General features: G+C 38.1%; 1 protein-coding gene across 1 annotated transcript in view; it reads right to left on the bottom strand.

The window, feature by feature from the left end:
• SHC4 (SHC adaptor protein 4) overlaps positions 1–22,814 on the bottom strand; it is a 141,946-nt gene that overhangs the window by 28,543 nt on the left and 90,589 nt on the right. Inside the window, exons 6-9 of the mRNA XM_012442380.2 lie at positions 19,555–19,606; positions 9,775–9,898; positions 8,032–8,203; positions 3,022–3,082 (exon numbers count right to left, since the gene is read on the bottom strand). Coding sequence (XP_012297803.2) covers positions 3,022–3,082; positions 8,032–8,203; positions 9,775–9,898; positions 19,555–19,606 — 409 coding nt within the window. The remainder of the gene's footprint in view (positions 1–3,021; positions 3,083–8,031; positions 8,204–9,774; positions 9,899–19,554; positions 19,607–22,814) is intronic.

Raw genomic sequence — 22,814 nt, forward strand, 5'->3', positions numbered from 1 at the left:
ACTTGTCATGGCTCCTGGAACATGGGTTGAGTCCTTCTCACCATGGTCTTAGTGGCTAAGGTTTGGGGAGATGGTCTCTTAGCATTCTAGTTCCTCACTAGAACTCAGAACTCACTTTTTCTTAATAGAAACAATGTTGCAATTCAGTGATTTACGGGGGAGCAAAATATCCACCTAGAGGACTTTTCTCAACTGCAAACACCATCTCACCTCCTCAAGAGTCTGAAAAGTTCCCAGTTACAATCATCACCTAAGAGCCACCATTAAGAAAGATAGTAGGCAATAGAACTTTCTATTGTTTTATCTGTCATTACAGAATATACACTTAAGCTCCAGGATAGGCAAACCACAATAATAGAATATAGTATACTAGTCTAAGAGTTAACCATCATGGCTAGGATTAATTCTATAAAAATATATCCCAGCCTCCAAATAATCTTTTATTAAAGTCTGTTCATGTGTTTGGATCTGCTTGTAGTGGCTCAGGGAAATAAATATGTAAGTAAGAATAAGGGGCTGTATTGTTTGTTGGTTTAAAGAAGAAATAAAACTAGGATAATCTGAAACAATAAATTGGATTGTATGACAAGACTACACTTACAAAAAGAAAAATCTTGAATAAAGGTTGAAATACCTTTATATCCATTCCTTCATAAATTATGTTTTTGGAGAAGGGTGCTTTAAAAATTTTTTTAATTAATCAAGTTGAGAACTCTTGGAGGAAGAAAAGAAGGGAAACCATGTCCTCTTTTTCTAGTGGTAGTATTGTGATTTAGCCCATTCAACAAAATTCTAGAAATGTCTGTTTCTAAACTTTCATTCAGTGAGTTCCCTTCAGAAGCTGGGTTATTGAGGACAGGAGGGATGTGGCTATGCTGACTATTTAGTGGAGAGGATGGAAACAAGCTTGGAAGGGAGGTATTTAGACAGGACTAAACATTTTGAAGATCCTTAGGACTCTATTTTAGGTTCAATACTCATCTTTCTCTCTTTCCTCCTGAGCTCTCTCTGTCCCACTGATCTGGGAGCTAGTCCCGGCACACTTAGTTCTGGTGCCCATTCATTTTCTCCCTTTCTCTTTCCCCTGCTCCCTCCCCGTCTCTCCCTGCATCCCTTTCCTACTTCTACTTCCTACCCCCCCACCGCCCCGCCGCCCCCGTGCCTGGATAATTCCCACTCATCCTTCAGGCCTTGGTTTGATTGTCACTTCCTTAGGGAGAACCTCTACAGCTCCCCAAATTAAGTTAGGTTTCCCCATTATTTGTTCCCATAATATCTTGGGCTTTGAAGTACTCATCATATTTGTAGGCATTTGTTTAAGCTGTGTCTTCCTGGCTAAACTGCAGACTACAAGAGTGCCAGTTGTGGCGCAGCTCTAGCACCTAAGTCATCAATAAGTAGTCATTAAATGAAGTGTTGAACAAATGAAGAATAGATGAATGAGATAAAACAGGACATGGAGGTATTTCCAAGTGAGCTTCAGTACAGGGGAGAACATGGTGCAATACCACAAGGCGTATGTGGTACATTCCTGACTATTAAATCCTTAGGTTAAGAACTTCCAGGATGAGGGAAAGGAGAGAGGAAGGAAATGTGGCTGCCAGAGAGCACAACTCTTAAAAGAAATTCATACTTGTCATTAATTTAATTTGTTTAGTCATATTATCAAAGATTGGCTTGGAATTTTAAATAACTTTAAAGAATGGCATGGAATTTTAATTTATATCAAAAGAAGGCATGTTTTTACAGAATTTGAAACACTGCCTTAGGCCCAGTGTGGTGGCTCATGTCTCTAATCCCAGCACTTTGGGAGGCAGATCACTTGAGGTCAGGAGTTTGAAACCAACCTGACCAACATGACAAAACCCCATCTCTACTAAAAATATAAAAATTAGCTGGGCATGGGGGTGGGTGCCTGTAATCTCAGCTACTCAGGAGGCTGAGGCAGGAGAATCACTTGAACCCAGGAGGCTAAGTTTGCAGTGAGCCAAGATTGTGCCATTGCACTCCAGCCTGAGCCACAGAGCGAGACTCTTTCTCAAAAATAAATAAATAAATAAACAAATTAAACTAAACTAAACTAAAATAAAATGCTGCCTTAGCTCACTACTCTTTTTACAGGATGGAAGAATGTGGTAATCATACCTATACCATAAAGAATAAATCTTCATGTATCCCCCACTACATAAAAAATAATAAAATTAATAGATTACATTGGTGCACTTCCATAAGAAATAAAAAAGTATCCTTGTAAGTGACTATCTTGTAGATGGCAAGTTCCAATTATTTGAGTCCTTAAATATGGCTATCCATATCTATTCTCCACCGCATTATTTATACAGTTCAGTCATCTCCCCCTCTAAAACTGCAAAACTTTCCTTCCTGAAGAAATAAATATGCTCAACAACTAACAGGAGTTAAAATCACTAACTCACAGTATAACTTGTTTTAATTAAAATATATTTCCAATCTGATAGCTGACGTTGTGGAAAAGTTTTGTCCAACATCAATGATCACATGCAGCAATAAAACATGTAATACTCTGGCAAGTATGGGCTGGACAAGCTCTTAATTGAGACTCTCACATTTCAGACATCCTTTTGTTCCCTTTGCCAAGCCAGAATAAAGGTTTTATCTCAATCCTAAGGGATCCGACAGGCATCAGTTTTCATATTAGCTTACTCCTGATCTTCTTTGAAGTGGAACTCCCTTGCGTTTTGAGCAGAGAAAGCACCTTTCCAGATAAAGAGCTTTCATGATGTCAAGGCAATAAAAGACTCCAATAAAGCAAAGCCATCAGCATGGCAGATCACACAAGAGCAAGGGAGAACCAACTATGAGCCTTCCTAGTGACACACATGCAACATTCTGGGCCTCTCTGAGAAGCCTACAAAAGGATTATGTGGTTTAGTGGTAGATATCTGACTTTTCCATGAAGTACTTAAGAGCAAGAGCCACACATGTGCATGGGACTTACAAGGAATAAGGAGGGTGGCAGATGGAGAAGGGCATTGTACCTACCTAGTCCCCTGCTTTGTTCTAGACAGTTCTCATATACACTGCTGCACTTGGAGTTTCCAGGCTGCATGAACAACAAATTATGAAACATTTACAAACATAATACACATTCATAAACTTAAAAGAAAATACTAAATAATCCCAGAAGAATATAGCAGACAACTTCATTTTCCAACACAGGAAAGTCTGACAGATAAGAAAAGAAAACTGATATTTTGGGTGAACAGAGTACACTCTTCATAGTTCATTGCTTTGGAGCTGCAGAGGTGGTTCTGATTAGGCTGGGGGGTGGGGTTCTAAAGGCTACTGGTGTCCTGTGTCCTGAGCGTTACTGCTTCTGCTTGAGAAGTCACATTCCAGAACTCAATCCTAGTCTTGGCCAGAAAGTGATTTTCAGGACATTGCTATAAACAGTGGCCAGGTAGCCAACCTCTATCTGACTCTGAATCGGTAGACTGGGTCTCTGCTCTACTCAGGTTTGTGCCAGGCTCACTTCTCACCCTTGAAAGTCTCCTCCAAAGAGCTTCAATCATCCCTGTACATACAGCTTTCTTCAGCAATATACTGGGGGGATCCACTGATGCCTTTGAGATGGGCAATATCTTTAGAAAGATTAGTTTGGCAGCACTGTGCAGGAGGGTTTGAGGGAATGAGACTGGAGTCAGGAAAGGGTCTTTCAGAATCATCTAGGCAAGTGAGGACCAGGACTCAGAGGCAGTAGAAGCAGAAAAGTTTGGATGGACTCAAAACATCTTTTCATGGTAGAATCTTACGTCTTAAGACTGAACTGATATGGGCTCAAAGTGTGAGAAAAACAGAAGATTGTAGATTAATGAAAGATTGTCAGTGTCATTAATAAACATGAGTAAATCAGTAGAGAAATGACATTTGAAGTCAGGGAGAAAATGCTTAGTTCAATCTTGCTATAAACAAGCAATGCAGTAAAATGTGGCATTACAGCTAGAGAGATACAAAACAGCTGAAGACAGAGAACGTAGAGGAAGTGTGTATACAGGTGGACAGCTAGAAGCAAAGATAAAGGCCAACAGAAGAGCCTGGGAGAGTGTCAATGCGGTAGTAAGGCAGGGCTTGTGTTTTTATGGGAGGAGATGAAATAAATGATAACATAAAGAGACAAGGTATGACTTATTTTGAAACATATCAAAAATAAGATGGATCAATGAATGATAATCAGCTACATATGTAACAAAGCAAATATAATAAAATGTTAATTGTAGAATTGAGATGGTGAGTATGTGAGTGTTCACTGTATAATTCTTTCATATAGTCTAAATGTTTAAAAATACTCATAATAAAATGTTGGGAAATGTGAAAAAATGAAAGGAAAGCAGCAACTAGAGTACAGAAAGAGAATGATAAGACAGAAACATTTTGGAAGCTTACAGAAGAGGTCTCAAAAAATAAGAGGTGGGACTAGGTGCGGTGGCTCAGGCTTGTAATCCCAGCACTTTGGGAGGCTGAGGTGGGCAGAACACTTGAGGCCAGGAGTTTGAGACCAGCCTGGCTGACATGGCAAAACCCCATCTCTACTAAGAATACAAAAATTAGCTCGGCATGGTGGCACACACTTGTAATCCCAGCTACTTGGGAGGCTTAGACAGGAGAATTGCTTGAACTTGGGAGGCAGAAGTTGCAGTGAGCTGAGATCATGCCACTGCACTCCAGCTTGGGTGACAGAGTAAGACTCTGTCTCAAATAGATAAATAAATAAATAAATAAAAATAAAAAGATAAGACAAATTAAGGGCAGAAGTCTTAGCCAGAGCAATCAGGCAAGAGAAAGATATAAAAACATACAAATAGAAAAAGAATAAGTCTATCTTTCTTCACTGACTATATGATTCTATACCTAGAAAACACTAGACTCTGCCAAAAGGCTCCTGGAACTGATAAACTTCAATAAAGTTTCAGGATACAAAATTACTGTACAAAAATTAGCAGCATATCTATACATCAATAACAGTCAAACTGAGAGCCAAATCAAGAATATAATCCCATGTACAATAGCCACAAAAATAAAATAAAATAAAATACCCAGGAATATAGCTAATTAAGGAAGTTAAAAATCTCTACAAGGAGACCAACAAAACACTGCTGAAATAAATCACAGATGACACAAATGAAAAAGCATTCCATGCTCATAGATTGGAAGAATCAATATCATAAAAACGCCATACTACCCAAAGCAATCTACAGATCCAGTGCTATCTCAACAAAACACCAACATCATTTTCACCAGAATTAGAAAAAACTATGCTAAAACAGTTGGTTCATACAGAACCAAAAAGAGAGCCCAAATAGCAAAAGCAATTCTAAGCAAACAAAACAAAGCCAGAGGCATCACATTATCTGACTTCAAACTACACTATAAGACTACAGTAACCAAAACAGCATGGTACTGGCACAAAAACACACATAGACTAATGGAACATAAAAGAAAACCCAGAAATAAAGCTGCACACTTGCAGCCATCTGATCGTCAATGTCGTCAACAAAAATAAGCAATAGGGAAAACACTCCCTATTCAATAAATGGTGCTGGGATAGAGGACTAGCCATATGCAGAAGAATGAAACTGGGCCCTTACTTTTCACCGTGTATGAGATGGATTAAATATTTAAATGCAAGACCTCAAACTGTAGGAATCCTAGAAGAAAACCCAGGAAATACTATTCTGGACATCAGTCTTCAGAAAGAATTTATGACTACATCCTCAAACGCAATTGCAACAAAACTAAAAATGGACAAGTGGAATCTAATGTAGGAGATCAGTCAGGGTGGTGGGAAACATTATAGGAAAGACACAAATCTTCTTGAAGGGCTGGAAGGTTTTGCAAAAGCTTTGGGAAAGGGTTATGGCTGAAGGCAGTCTAACCCTCTTATCTTGAGCTAATAGCAAAGAGCAGATAACAAGAGAATAAAGAGGAGTTTATCTAGATAAGTTTTGTTTACCTATTTACCCGGAAACCAACCTTTGACATGACTGCTCTACTCAGGGGGTCAGCAATGTTAATCACCCACAAATGCTGTTTGCTCAAGACCTTTGTCATTAAATCTGTTCTAAAATAAATATGAGCGTCTCTGGCATATCAGGGCTGCATGGCAGGCTGGACTCCCTCTTTGGGGTCTGTAAGCCATGAGGTCCCCTAGCTGCACTCTCACAGGCAAAACACCTGGGTCTGCAAACTCCTTTCATCCGTTGCTTGGCCAGAGTCTGCAGGTCAGAGTTGGCAACCTATCTAAAGAGTTTCTAAGCACAGCAAAGGAAACTAGCAACAGAGTAAACAGACAATTCTACAGAATGGGAAAAAATATTCACAAACTATGCATCCAAAAAGGTCTAATACGTAGAATCTACAAGAAACTTAATTCAACAAGTAAAAAACAACCCCATTAAAAAATTTAAAAGTGGGCAAATTTCATGAACAAACATTTCTCAAAAGAAGACATACAAGCAGCCAACAAACATGAAAAGATGCTCAACATCACTAATTATCAGAGAAGTGCAAACCACAATTAGATACCATCTCACACCAGTCAGAATGACTATCATTAAAAAGTCAAAAATATAGACGCTGGTGAGGCTGCAGAGAAAGGGGAATGCTTATACACTATTGGTCGAAATGTAAACTAGTCCAGTCACTGTGAAAAGTAGTTTGGAGAGTTCTCAAAGAACTTAAAACTTCACTACCATTTGACCCAGCAATCCCAACTACTAGGTATACACCCAAAGGAAAATAAATTGTTCAATCAAAAAGACACATGCACTCATATGTCCATTATGGCACTATTCACAATAGCAAAGACATGGAATCAACCTAGGTGCCCGTCAATGGTGGATTGGATAAAGAAAATGTGGTACATATACACCATGGAATACTATGCAGCCAAAAAAAAAAAGAATGAAATCAGGTCCTTTGCAACAACATGGACGCTGCTAGAGGTCATTATCCTAAGTGAATTGACACAGGAACAGAAAACCAAATACCACATGTTCTCACTTATAAGTAGGAGCTAAATATTGGGTACCCATGGGCATAAAGATGGTAACAATAGACACTGGGGACCACTAAAAGAAGGAAGGAAAGATAGGGCAAAGGCTGAAAAGCTATCTGTTACTATGCTCACTGCCTGGGTGATGGGATCATTCGTATCTCAAACCTCAGCATTTACCTTTGTTTTTACCCTTGTTAACAAACCTGCAGAAGTACCCCTTTAGCCTAAAATAAAAGGTGGAAAAAGAAAACTAAAACTAAAGTAAAATAAAATAAAAGTTGAAATTATAAAAATAAAAACAACAAAAAAGAAGAGGGGTCAAATGTTATAAACCAGATGCATAATACTGAAGAAGGAAATAGAATTAGCAATTAAACTACTGGTGACCATTGTAAAAGTAACTTCCATCAAGTTGTCAAGCAGAGTTCAGATCTTCCAGTATAAAGCAGATATTAACGCAAAGACAGGGACAATGCTTTCTAGAAGCTTGTGGGTGAAAGGAAGATGACAAGGAGGTGGAACATTATTAGTTGGGTTGAGGGAGTCCAGGTTTTTTGCAGGCAGAAGGAACAATAGAGAGAGCGTGAAGATTGAGACAGAGGTAAATGGACAGAACTAGGGCACAGAGTTGAGGGGGGGTGGGGTGTTGGATGAGAAACACAAGGAAAAGATTAGCTTTGGATATAGTCGCTAAGGAAGAGAGGCAAGGAGAACTTAGGCAGACTTAGAGCTGTGGAAGGGTTAAGCTCAGGATAACATGTTGGATCGCCTCAGTTTTCCCAGTGAAGTGAGATATGAGGTCATCTGCTGAGGCTACAATTGGGGAATTAGGAGTAAGAATGATCTAGTGCAGCCTCTATAGTTATTCACTCTCTGGTTCTGTATTTAAGGAAGACAGGACTTTTCAAAACTAGCATTTGGAAATCCTCAAAGTAAATGCTCTAGTGATAAGGGCAGAATTGCATTGCTGGTTCCAATAACAATAAAACATTACTTACCAAATAGCACAACTTTTCACACCGTATGGGGCAGTAAGCCATTTGTTCCGTGGCTTGAACTCTGATCCGCACATCTGAAACACCACCTACCGGTGGCTGCTTCCCTGGAATTTCATTATAATATTCATGATCTTCTCTCTCCTCCGCATGGCTATCAACATGCACCTCCTCACTGTGAAGGAAAAAATAATCCTCAAGAGGCTGGGCGAAAATTCAAATTCTGTAAGGGATGCAAGGGGATCAGAACCAAGCAAATCATCCTGAAAAGCTTTGCATTCATGTTTTCAGTTTATAGCTGTGCTTAAATGATGTTAAACATCTGGATGGAAGCAACCAGATGGTTGAGTTGTTTAGCTTTCTGTAGACAAAGTGGGGTAAGCAAACAGAAAGTGCCAAGGGTGATGCTTTTATGTCTCCTCCAGTGATAAAAATAAGGATAATAACAGCATATGAACTCCCTAAATATAAGACATTTTTGTTATAAGATCATAAAAATACAAAGTATTCTTGAGTATCTCCAGCACACTTGGATTGTTCCATTTTGGAAATGTTTTGCTCAGAGAAAATTTAAATATTGTTCTTTGGGTAGAGGGCTTGTCCCAGTTTATAAAACCAAGATGAAAAAAATAAGAGAGCTATGGCCAGCTATCTTGTCTGCACAGATCTGGAGGAGTATATGGAATTAATAAAGAAATATTAAAACCATATGTGGCAAGTGGGTAGATTTATATAAACATGGAATTGTTTTTAACATTGAAACAGGCAAAACAAACAAATAAACAGACTAACAGACTTTTCTTCCAAATTGGAATCAGAGAGTTTCTTATTAAAAAAAAAAAGGGACTAAATCAAGTCTATTTGGACTGAACTTCTTCAACTGAAAATTCACACAGTTTTGTTGGGTTCATTACATGTCAATAAAATGATTGCACTAAGACATAAGTGCTATCCTGGGAAAAATTCAACAGCAAGGCTTCCTGGTAACCCCCCCTCCTTTGCTACCCTAGACCACTTCATAAAGGGACATCTCCAAACCTCATATTTGTTGATATACAAAGTGACATACTAGAGGAAAATGCACTTTAAAGTGCCCAAAAGTTTTGTTTCTCCAGCATGAACTATGTGAGCCAGAGGCATCACCGCATTCCACACTTGGTGGAGTCTGACAGGCCTCAAAGTGATCAGCTTTCATTGCAGACTTTCTGTGCTTTGAACAACCAGATCCTTGGGGCCCGTCATGTTCCATTCCAACCACAGTTTAGCTGGAGCCTATCTATTTACAGTGCAAACCAACTAACAGGAATTCTTACAATAGACATTTGATTCTTATTTTGCTCTTTGTTCTTACTGTTGTTTTTAAGCTGCTATGCAAAGGATCTGGGGTTGAAACAAATCTGAGAAGTTTACTGATGTTTATTATATTGATTTCAATTAATTAATTCAAAGCTCTTTACAGTGCTAGAGTAACAGAGCTAATCTCTTCTTACTTTTTAGTGAGAAGGGAACTACTCTCTTAATCTTGTTACAAAGCAAGGGGAAATAACTGGATATATATGAATGGAAGGAAAATATTATTTTGTTGAGACTGTGTCTTTTTGTAAGAAAAAAATTAATTTCATTAGTCCATTTTAAAATGCCACATTAATGTTACATACACACACACATACACACAAATAAATAAATATATACAGATACATGCACATATATATATATTGTCAAATTATTATAAAACTCTTGGCTGACCTTTCACAAGAAGTATTCAAAGAAGGATTTTTCAAGTACTGTTTAAACCGGAGTTCAAAAGCCTGCCCTATGGTACTTATGACATCTTGGGCCATTCCATTTTGGCATTCCAATATGTGACAGGCTGTAAGAGGATATACAAAAAATAATATTATAATAAATTTTCAGAAAGAGAAGATTACATAAAGTCAAAGTACTTCAAAAACATAAACTGATAATTGAATAAAAAGGAGCAGGACTACAAGTTCTCTGCAGCCATGAAATAGTATAAAGAATATTTCACATTTCACATGAATCAGAGAAGAAACATTCAAATCTTACATCAAAATATATCAAACACTTACAAATTTGGGGCTCAAGACAGGGATTTGGGCCCACATTTTTATAAAAGTACACTTATTTGACTAATAATATGACTATTGTTTAACTGCTAGCTCTTGAATTCAATATAGAAGATGATTAGGGCAGTAATCTACAGAGAGGGTGAAGTTTGAGGTTTCATCTTTGTATGGTATGTTATGGAAGACTGAAAAAATATAACTTTCCAAATCCTTCAAAAGTGGGGAATGAGCTGCTGGTAAAGATAGGCGCTTTGAAATACCCCTCCTCCAGCCACCCCTTTTCCCTGTCATTGCTACTACAAAGCACTGAAAAGTACAGCAATCCCCATCTTTGAAATCCCACTAAAGAACTGTCTCCAGTAAGCATCAAAATCAGCATTGGGTGAAGGTGTTGTTACCAGAAGATATGAGAGTTTATATTAGATACTTTTTCTGAGACACAGCTACTGGGAAGGGGCTAGTTTGTACAAAAAAATAAACAAGTTGAGGCGGGGACAGGCAACCGATTATCACAAATGAGTTAGCAAATCTGCTGCTGCCACTGAAAAGAGGAGCTTGTGGTTAGGGGCTGTAAATTAATCCCCCTACCATATGTAACATCGTTCCTGCCTTGGTTAGAATATGGCCTTCCAATGTGAAGATATAATTAATTGAAGTTTCCTAACGATGACTTTGAAAGAGTCCTAAGGATGGCGTAAAGACAGAGGCAATAAGTCTCATGACGAATTTTTACAAAGGAGCACTGGGATAACCTGAAGAATTAAGAGATGAGGAAAAGCCCAGTAACGGTTTAATATAGGCAAGAGTGTTGTAAAAATTGTCAGCTATTCTCTGAGAATAGGAAAGCAGGGGAGAGGCAATGAGCTTAAAGGACTGCACGGAGAATCAGATTAAATACCAGGGAAAGTATCTTGGGTCTCAGCATTTTGAAAACAAATCTGGAACACATTACTAAAAGGAATATCTGAGGAGAGGAAGGACCGCTGTCTTTATGGACTGGTTTAACTATGCTAACTTGGAAGCATGATTTTATGCTTTGCATTGTCTTAGAAAAAGTTCAAATTTATTTGAAGTAAAAGGCAATTCATTCACATCTAATGGAATTTGTAGAGCTGATAACAGTAAGCTATAACAGAACCTGTAAGTGTTTCTTAGCCTTATGTTAATAATCCTATCAAGGAATCTCACACATTCTCATTACAAAATTCATTTGACTTTTATTTAAAAATTTTGACTGAACACTTTTGAAAGGTAGGGGTGTGTGTGTGTGTGTGTGTGTGTGTGTGTGTGTGTGACGGCGGTGTGGTGGTATTACTAAATCAAACAATGCTAAGGTGTCAAATCTTCATTCTTATAAAGTTGCCCCTTTAAAGTACAAGTTGGATCCTGAAATACACTTAGGAGCTAATTCCAGTTTTGAAACCCAGTTAGGAATATCTATAAATGTATATCTTTTCTACTAAAGGAAAATAGTTGGTCTGTCTTTAGACTGCCATTTTATATTGTTCCTATATTTTTCTCCATTGTAGCTTTACATAGTGACCAACAGAAAGAAAATGCTCTAAAAATATTTGTTGAATGAATAAATACTGATTTCTCTGAATCATACCAATAGTTCTACTGCATGAAATTGTCTTTGAGGTTTCTGAAGTGAGAATTGCAGTGAGTCCCTGCAATGGGACATGTTCTTATAGCTAGTAGGTGATATAAATTATCGCTTTGGTCATTTGTGAAAATAGTCTCCTCCTTGCTAGTCAGGACTCATATCCTGAGACGTAAAAAGTACCCTTGGAGATGTATCCTCCAGTTGAGCCAAGAAAAGCTGTGTTACATTATAAGAAAAGGTAATTCACTATTCCCAGATACGTGGGAGGCGGAGGAGGGAGGATCACTTGAGCTCAGGGGTCGCAGGCTCTAGTGCACTGTGATCACACTTGTGAATAGCCACTCCACCCCAGCCTAGGCAACACAGCAAGACGCTGTCTCTAAAAAAAGAAAAAAAAGAAAGAAAGAAAGAGAGAGAGTGCTTACATAATATTAAATATGGCTTAAATGATAAAATATCTTCTAACACTAATATGCTAGCAACCTAACCAAATAAATAATATATTGTTTTAAAAAAAGAAAAGGTAATTCTTTTGTTTTTAATCTCATAAATTCCCAGTCCAATTAAAAATGATGTTAAGGCCAGGTGCAGTGGCTCACACCTATAATACCAGCACTTTGGGAGCCTGAAGCAGGTGGATCACTTGAGGTCAGGAGTTCAAGACCATCCTGGTCAACATGGCGAAACCCCTTCTCTACTGAAAATACAAAAAAAAAATTGGCTGGGCACGGTGGTGGGCACCTGTAATCCCAGCTACTAGAGAGGCTGAAAAAGGAAAATGGCTTGAACTCAAGAGCCGCAGGTTGCAGTGAGCTGAGATCGCGCCATCACACTCCAGCGTGGGTGACAAGAGTGAAACTCCATCTCAAAAAAAATAAAAAAATTTTTTTTTAATAAAGTCAAAATCAAAAGTCATATCAAAATGGAAACAACAATTTTGGCAATTTTTTTTCTTAGGGTTGAAGAGATATTGAGAGATAAAGAGAAAGATAATGAGAGAAGCAGGATACTTAAGCATAAATAAATAGAGAAACAAGAAAAGCTAAATTGTACTTCCTGTGAGAGAGATGAGAGAATAGGATGTTTAAAAGAATTCCATGAAAAGATTCAGATCTGAGTTCAAGTTCAAATTATGCCACTATTTGTGTGCCCTTGAATAAATCACTTTATGGCAAGGTCCTCATCTGCCTAGACAATGGCCTGGGTCATCTTTGAAGTCCCTTTTTGTTTTATAGAAATTCTACTCTTCCTCTGTCACAGTAGCTCAAACTCTTTGAAGAACAGGGCGGCATGTGGGTACACAGAAATGAACGAATCAATCAACCACATCAACCAGCCTCTACCGTTTCTGGCATACCTCTAGAATGTTTTTACTTAACTCGACTTTTCTGATTTTGATACTTTGAGGTTTGGGTCCTATTCACAGGTTGACACTATCAACATAATTTTATGCTTTTCTTTGGATAAGCCTATTACTACCGCATTACTTTATTTATTTTAGAGATATATGTCTCACTAGGTTGCTCAGGCTGGACTCAAACTCCTGGGCTCAAGTGATCCTCCTGCTTCAGCCTCCCAAATAGCTGGGACTACAGGCATGCCCCACCACACCCAGCTTGAGAAGAACAGACAAAAAGAAAAGAAAAACATGTGCCTGTCTGTCTCCAGGCAAGATGCAACAGCAGACAAATTGACCCCATGCAGATGTCCTGACCAGTCCCGCCACCTTCAGGGAGTAAGCACATATACTCTGGCAGTTCCATTGTTGCCACTCATAGACATGCTACGTTGCTCTGTGAAAATGATCTTTTTTAGGTTGCTCATAGGACAGGATAGAGGTGGGCCTTGAATCACATATAAATATGCCCATTTCCCAGGATTAGAACCAACTCCAAAAGCTTGTCCAAGAATTGCCAAATTTTCAGCTAAAGGGAAAGAAGAAAGACAAGTACCTCTATATAAAAAGACCCAAGTCCCAAAAAAGAGGATGACTTTTCAGTGATATGATAACTTTGTTACCAAGGCTTGAGCTTTGCTTTCCATGTGTGGAAGCAGATGAAGGTCTGGATGTCTTTCATCCTACCTGTAGCCGAATGGGCTCACACTTCCAGCTCTGGGTATCAAGTACTATATTAAGATTCAAAAGAACCTGAGATACATATCCTTCTGTCTTTTTTATTTGGTTATGTAAATAGGAAGTCATAAACAAGACGATTGAAACTATTCTTAAAGGATAACAGGCCCTTCTTTACTAGTTTTATATATTTTGTAATTAACAGGGTTTTTTTTTTATTTTGTTTTTCCTTTTATACTTAGAAAACTAGAGATTTCAAAAGTTCAACTTTTCAGATCAACCACCAGATGGTGCTATGGGATCAAAGTAGGGAGTTCTCCATACTTAGGAAGAAACAACCTCTAAGAGGCAAGCCAGTAGTCAGTTCACAGCTACCACCACCAGGACAGTCGTAAGCATACTTTATAATCATAGACATAAATAAAAATAAGTGGGTTCATTTAAGTTGGTTTTACTGGCTTTGGGTTTTTTTTAAAAAAAACTTTCTTCAGAGACCCAGAAGCATGGCCTTCCTATATCCAGGTAGACCAAGCAGTCCAATCCTCTTCACAGACTAGATTCAAAGAAAATATTAAAGCATTCCTGGATTGCCACACATTTGGAATAAGACAATGTGGATTTCCTCATTTATAGTAATTACATGGGCAGGCTGTATTCATCACTAAGTGAACTCAAAACATTCTTACTGGAACTTCCCTTTTCTACAGAAAAGGCCTTTGATAAAATGAAGAGTTCACTGAAAGGTCCTAGCCATGATGGGAAAAGCGGGCACTGCTCTGATTTAAATGCACCAATGCTAAAAACAAATCAACCAAATAGGAGAGTGGGAAGCTTTGGGATTGTCAGCATGAAGCCTAGTTCCTCTGCTCATCTCCACTTTCTGTCAACCACAATCCCTGCAATCTGGCTCCAGCCTTTATAGGTCCACAGAAATTGAACTTTCCAGGGTGACCAGTGGCCTGTTAATTGCTGGGCGGAACAGCATCTTCCCAGCCTCGTTCGCCTTAACTCGTTTTAGTGTGTGAGCATCTGAGATGTCTCCTTCAGAAGAAACTTGCTCTACCCCTTCGTTAGGTAATACTCAGTTCTTGACTTCCTCCCCTCCCGACTACTCCTTAGGCAAGCCACTGTCTCCTGTGGCTTCTCCCACTCCCACACTTCCTTAGCCCTCTTCTGTCTGGGTTCTGCTAAGAAGTTGCAGTTTTTTCTGCACCTGCAGGCCTGGCCCGCCTCCCTCCCCTTCCCGCCAGCTGCACCCCCAGCCCCAGCCCTACTTCCTGGGCTTCTCTTGTGTGCCATTTTCTCCTGGATAAACCAAACTTGCTAGTTAATTTTATAACATCATTTTTCTGACTTCACTATTTTAAAATACTTATTCAAGGGTTAGGACATTTTTCCTTTTTATAAATGTAATAAATATTCACTATAAGAGTTTTATAAAACAAAAAGGCACCAAGAAGAACCAAAAATTACAGGAAATCTCACTATCCAGTAGTTATCTCAATAACCACTAGGAACATTTTGGCATATATCTTTCCCATCTTTTTATAATGTGTATCTACCCTGGAAAAGTCACCTGGGATCATACTAGACACAATTTTCATCATATGTTTTTTCATTAACAGCATTGTGAATATTTTTCCCATGTCATTACTTATTTTTCTACTACTAGCTTTAATTGCTACATTATAGTACATTCTATGAATTCATTTAATTTGCTACTTATGAATACTAAATTAATTTTGTCTCATGATATAAATCACATACAGAAATGATCTATATTGCTTAGTCTTTGTACATGTCCTAATTATTTCCTCAGAAGTGAAACTACTGGTTCAAAGGCATTTACATTTTTAAGACTTCTGATGCAAATCATCAAATTGCTCTCTAAAATGTTTGAATCTAAACTCTTTATCGCAGTGTTCAAGAATAACTACTACTCTAAACCACATCTTACCTTTTTTCAGTGTTTGAAATTTGGAGATGAAATACGGTCTCTAATTATAATTTGTGTGTCTTTGATTGCTAGTGAGACTAGACTTTTTTTATTTTTCAAAGGTTTCTTGGTGCCTTGTCATGTTCTTTTGTGTGCTCAGGACCTGGAATCTGTCCATCCACTTATGGCTGGGTGATCTTAGGAAAACCACCTTATTGTTCCCAACTCCAGTGTTTTCTCATATAAAAAAAGGAATGATATGTTTTCTTACCTCCTAGGATTGTTGTGAGGAGGAATATACAGATGGAGTACTGAAAATGCCTGGCACGTAGTTAGCATGCAATAAATGGTAGTCATTTTTCTTTGCCTATTTTTTTTTTACTGGATTATTTGTATTTTCTTTTTGTATTTACAAGAATCCCTGTTTCTTTGGTGGCAACACCACTCCACATCACACAGAATAGTAATAATAGCTACCATTTATTGCCTAGGTGCTATAAGCTAGGTATTGCAATATTTGCATTGCATACAATATCTCATTAAATCCTCAGGAACATCTGATTCCTATTTCTTCATCAGTCAAAATATCTAAATAGTCATCAAGTACCATTAGTTCACAAATTTGATTCAAACTGTTCCTTCCTCCTCCAGTGCCATTTAGAACATTACACTGCTGCTTGGGACTAATGAGATGTCCTCTAAATGGAACTCTATAATTCCAGATGGCTTTTCTGTGTTCCAATACCATTTTTAAAGCCACGACTTCCAGAAAAATGATCATTTAGTAATTTCAGAATAGCAGAACCCATAATAATTTTTATATAGCTCAAAATATCTCCTGGCTCCAGTGACCTCCTGGCCAGTATTCAAAGCCCTCCACAATCTGTCTCTGGCCTATCTTTTCAGCTGGGGGACTCCTGCTTCTACTCTTTCCTTTCTCTGCAACCCTGCCTTTACACTTTAGCACACCCTGCAAACACTTGGCTGTAAGCTCTCATTATGCTGCTCTTTCAGCTGTGCCTTTATTCACTTACTCCACAAATCCTAAGCATCTACTATGTTTCAAGCACTGTTCTCTAGGCATCCCTCCTTCTCTATGCACATCTTATGGGTTATGTTTCTCCCTCCTACTAAATGATGATACCATGGTGGGGTTTTCCTTCCATAATCATAAATAATTATTTGTACATTCAAAAGCTGTATCATCAGCTCTTTGCAGGTACTGTCAGTCCATGGGCTCAGGTTGAGGGAAAAAATTTAGCACTAGAGGAGTATGCAAGCAGGGGATATGTTGAGAACACAGTGTCTTCTCACAGAGATTTTTATAGCCAAGCTATATAAGAGAGGGGAGGAGAAGACCAAAGAGGAGGAATAAGTGATAGAGACTTTTAAACCCAAGAAAATCACCCCATGTTTCTAAGTTATCTTCTTGGACACACCCATTTTGCTATAGAAAAGAAAGATGTAATGAGGGAGGAAAGAAAATTATGTTTTCCATGTGTTATCTCAGTTGTTTGTCCCAACAGTTGATGGAGATGTTATTATTCCCACTTAAAAGATAGGGAAATCAAGGTTTGAGGTTGTGAAACAACCTGCCTAATGTCATACAATGAGATGATGAAATAATTAGGATTCCAACCCAGTCTTTCTGACTCCAGCATCAATCTTATTTCCTATACATAGGCTGATAGCTAAAGAAAGAAAAAACTGAAACCTTGATCTGGACTGTTTCTATCCTTCACCTCCCATCCAGGACCTCCTCAACAGTTCTCATGAATGCCTTCTCAAAAATCCCCATGCCAAGATCCCCAGGGGTCCTCTCCAAGCAGCTCAGCTCTGACAAATGACTCAGGCACCAGAACAGGGGCTTTCAAAGTGAATGTGCTGCATCATAATTTTCCCTGCCTCTCTTGTTTCACTTCAGCAAAGGGACAGTGAAATCCTTCTTGGCCATTCCCCTTAGCAACAACATTAATCTTTGAACTCTTCACCATCATTTACTTAAGAGCAATGACATCCCCAGAGATATTCAGTGACTGATGGCCAAGTTACTAAACATCTAGATTTCCTGATGTATTTTTTTCTTTCTTTCACCCTGTCATTTCCATGATAAGATAAAAAGCATTGTTGTTCAGAGGACTTCCCAGAAATAGCAAGCAGTGATTATTTAGAGAAGTTGAGGCAGCGATTAGAAGAAGTTGCTCTTTTCTGGTATCCTTTGTTGTGCCCTGTTCCTACATCCGCACTGCCTCATTCACTAGTTCCTGTCTCTCCTGCTCACTCTTTGACCATTATTCATTCTTCTTATTTAGTTTAGAGTGGGTCAGTTTTAATGGAGTATTTCATAGTGTTTGTCATCTGTTCCTTCCTTTTCATCATATTGCTGCCACATTCTTTTGGCAAACATTTGCTGAGCATCTACTACGTGCCAGGCTCTGTGCCAGCAGCTGGGCTTCGTCATTTCATTTCTGACAATCACAATAGCTTCCAAATGGATATCCCTGTCTTAAGTTTCTCCCCAAATCTATCTACTCATCCTGCTGCCAAACCAATCTGTCTGAATTCTACTTTGTAAGCAGTACTCTCCACCCATCTGCCCATGGGATTAAGTTCCTCCTTATTAGCTCTCTTATACCTGCCCTATCGATGCCTTTTAGGCTTTTACATTGTGAAGTCCAAGGTGTTCTATTTATTTACTCCCCAGCATCCCATGTGCATTTCCACCTTGGTGCCTTATAGCTATAAGCTCTCTAAATTTTCAAGTCCTACTCCATGCTCACTTAATAAATGTTTGGGGGCAAACTCCATCCCTGGGGCAGCAGAGGATGTGGCCCAACTAACACGTTCCAGTTAAAGAGGAGAACCAACCTAACATTCCTTCCTAAGAAGAGTCTGAATGTTCCAGCATTAGGGATGAGAAGCAGTACTAACCATGTGAACTTGCTAAATCCTGAACAAGAGTTCCCATCAAATCACCCTTCCATTCACTGAGTCATTCAATAAAATAGTTTTTGGGTATCACCTACATGCTAGGCATCCTGATGAGTTCTGGGGATCAACAGCGAGTAAGAGAAACAGGTTCCTGCCCTCATGAAGCTTTTAGCCTAGTAGAAGGGACACATTAAACATATAAACAAGTGCAATATGTGAGTAAATAAAATACTAGGTTGGTGCAAAAGTAATTGCAGTTTTTGCCATTAAAAGTAATGGCAAACCATGGTTACTTTTGCACTAACTTATAATAGAAATGTGGAGTGTTAATGAAAAGAGAAATAAGTATTGTGATACAGCAAGGTAGGATACGCTACTGGAGACAGGAGGTGCTATCAAAGAAGGACTCTGAAGAAGAGGCATTTAAGCTGAAATCCAAATGATGAAAATAAGTCCAACGATCAAAGTGATATTACAGGCTCTTGAACAGCAAGTGCACAGACTCAAAACACACACACACCCCCCAAAGCCAATGCAGGTTAATAACCTCACTCCTCACTGGCTTTGGTCTTACACATAATTCATTTGTCCAGTGGGGATGAGGCAGCCAGCACTCCCATCATAACCAAACAGCTTCTCTTTTGAGTACACAAATAGATAAGCCTTTGGTTTGTGAAGCTTTAAAATGCTTTAAATGTCATCTACATAGTTTTTCTACTTTGCTCTGCTAACAGGGCTATTTATTTCCAACTCAAATTTGCATAGTATTTCTAGAATCCAGTATAGCACTCTAGTGATACTCATCACCCTGTACATTAAAAATAACTGTCGTTTGCTTTTTAAAGTTGGTATATACCAGCTCTTTAAACAATCTGTAAGCTGCTTTCCATACCTCGTTGATTAACTGGATCTTTAGCTACGTAGGCAACGTAGTCTGTAGTATCCTATAAAAAAAGCAAAAATAACTGCACTTAAAATGGATGAATTGTACTGTTGAAAGATACATATATATTTAGGACATAATACTGAGGCAAGGACTTAAATACAAATGTTTTTATTTAAAGAAAAATGGACAGCATTTATTGTAAAAGGGAGCATAAACAAATATACACTATATAGTTTAACAATTATGGAGTCCATGTTCTCTGTCCCTTAGGGAAAGAATTTGAAAATTAAAAATTTAGAGGCAGTCTGTCATTAAGAATAAAAGCAGATAGGGAATATGTTAGGATATATTCTTTAAAAATGGCTAGGGGCTATGAGGCCGTCCTGGATTGCAATTTGAACTATCAGGGATTATGCAATCACAAAGGTGACATAAACTAAGATGTGGCATCATGATTCCTATTGTCCAAACATATATCAGAAAGTAAGTTTACTAAAGAGACATGTTGGATTTTGTGGTTGTTAGCTTGCTTGTGTGCAGTGCAATTTACCTTAAGGAATAATAAAGCGAAAATACAAGGAATTAATTTGATCAATATACAGAAAAGAAAAATCATTTTTTTAAAAAGAGAACCCTTGAAAAAGTAAGTTCAAAAAGAGATGCACTGCTGCTTTTGCAAAAACAAACAAACAAAATGCCACTTAGTAATTCCAGCTTTTATTGAAAACAGTAAGCTGATGAATGATAAGGTTTGAATAATTAAAGATGCTTTTTGTTATCTAAGTTCTCAGGAAAAAAATATACACAATGCCATTTGCAGATTAGAAGTATGACTCTCTAGAGGGAAGATGCAATCAACTGGCAGGAAATAAAAGCCCATGTTTGTAATACCCTCAAGGACAATCACTTAATAACCCACAATGAATCACACAGGAAGCGGATCTCAGGGTCAGCATAACTTGTCTTGGGTTATTAAAAAAAAATAACACACACCTAAGTAAATTTCCCTAATGCAAAAAGAAAAAAGTTCTGAAATATCTTCTAAATCAATAAGGCCATATCTATGGGCTTTGTTTTATATGAATTTGAAAGAAAAGCCACAATCGCTGGGGACATTGCCACTCTTATTCAAGTGAAGAGGTGGTCTGATGCCAACCATGCTGTCTGGTAGGTCCAATTATGGGAAAGAGGCCGTGAGACCTGTCCAGACCTCAGTTTCCTCATCTTCAAAACAGTCTCCACCATTGGTACAGTTCTAAAATTCTAGAGCTGTAAACATTCAGGAGAATTTACAGAATGCTAAAAGTAAAGCACAAATAGCAGGGGAAAATATGTGTAAATGTATACAATTTTTGACATACAGTGCATTTTTTAATTAGAGAAAGTATATATAGCTATAGAGGGATTTACCAACAACTGTTTTCAGGGCTGACAGATAAAAAACAAGTTAACCGTTTTTGCAAAGAGAGTAAAAATGAGGGTGAGCAAAGGCCAGGAGATGAGAAGAATATTCATCATTTTTGAAATTTTAGAGGAAATCTTGTAGAAAGATTACTATGTTGGACCACAGGGACTTTTAAGTCAGCTTCCTCCCCTTGTACCCAGTTTGCCGTGAAGCTGTAAATTATCTCAGTTAGTATCCTAAAACAAATATGGGCATGTGTTAGTATCATACTGGCTCCCTGACCTGATGGTAAAACTTCACAGAGATGATTTCTAATGCCAATGCTTACGGTGGTTCCAGATTTCTATTTTACTAGACAGGTACTTTAACCAACTAAGCCACAGCACAACCGCCAGATTTCTATTTTAAATTTGAATCAACAGGCTTTCTCGCCAACTTCAGAGGGCACAGGGGTGCTCTCAATGCAGCAGGTACAAACTTTCCCACAGTGGCCACAAATTATTTACTGTTTGTTTTCAGTAGGAACAGTGCTTTGGTCAGTTTAAAGAACTAAAGGCACATGAAGACAGTATGAAAAACTTAAGATTCTGGAGAATAATAATAGAACTCATTCAGGGCATGCCTTGAGTAAATGAGAGTTTGCACACCAATTCTAACATGATGGCAACCCTTGAGAAATTTAGGGTGAACACCAACAATTATTTTTCACAATACATGTATAAATACTACTTTAAATCTCTTAAGAATAATGTTTGGCGGAGGTTGCAGTGAGCTGAGATTGCACACTGCACTCCAGCAAATAAATAAATAAATAAATAAAATAAAAAGAAAAGTATTTGAGTTCCTCCATGGATGACTGAGCCAGGAAGAGAAGACAGTGCTGGCATTTTTCAGCCTGGATTCAGTTGACCCTCTCTGCCAGCCACCATCCTTGGTGTTGCTATTGAGGCCAGATTACAAGGCTTGATGAAAAAGAGTCCAGATAGGCTCTTGGGCTCAAATAGCAGCTGCTAAGCACCAGAAACCTTGTATGTCTCTTGTTTGCTAATGGGAATTCACAATTGGGCATCTGTGGAATTTCTTGGGGGAAAAGGTAAAACTCTTAACATTTGATGTACTTTTAAATGGTAGTATCAAGGAACTAATACATATATAATAATTACTTGAAAATAATTATGCCCAAGGCTAAAAGATGAGGAAGTAGAAATGCCTAACGGGGAAATTGAGTACCCATTAATTAAAAAACAAGGATTTGAAATCCTGTAAAGGCTGCTTTTCTGCCATATGCTTCAAAGAATTTCTGAAGGTAGGTTGTCTTGGTTTGACATGCTTAAATACTTTGAGTCATTGGTAGCCAATGTGAAGACAAGTACTTACTGAAGTGTTTTTAAGAATTGGCTAATTTAAATAGCATTTATCTATATATTTTATACACAGGTAAGTTACACCGACATACAAGTGGAAGAACTTGCTTAAATAATTTAGATGCCCGTAAATGAAGCAATGATTACAGAGTAACTTCAGAACTTTACTTCCTTTTAGGATATACAGTTATTTCTCCCCCATTAAATATTTAGCAAAAAGTTTAAAACAAATTAAAACTACCATGGTATTAGCTGCCAGATTTAGTTGTTAGCATCCTCTATATCTTTCTTGGGTTTCTAGGTTATCGTCCTATCATTTATGACTCTAAATTTGATTCCTCAATTAGAAGTGAGAACTCAATGTGGTAGATAGAAAAAAATCAATTGTTATACTGAATTTTATTGGTTCATTCCTGACGATATAATCTTTTTAAAAAAAAAAAAATGCTTTGCAGAAAAGAAGGTAATACATTCTGAGTAAGAACAAGGTCTGCGTA

This window comes from Aotus nancymaae, unplaced genomic scaffold (genome assembly GCF_030222135.1).
Source record: "Aotus nancymaae isolate 86718 unplaced genomic scaffold, 86718_ANA_hifiasm-v0.15.2.pri h1tg000062l, whole genome shotgun sequence".
Lineage (NCBI taxonomy): Eukaryota > Metazoa > Chordata > Mammalia > Primates > Aotidae > Aotus > Aotus nancymaae.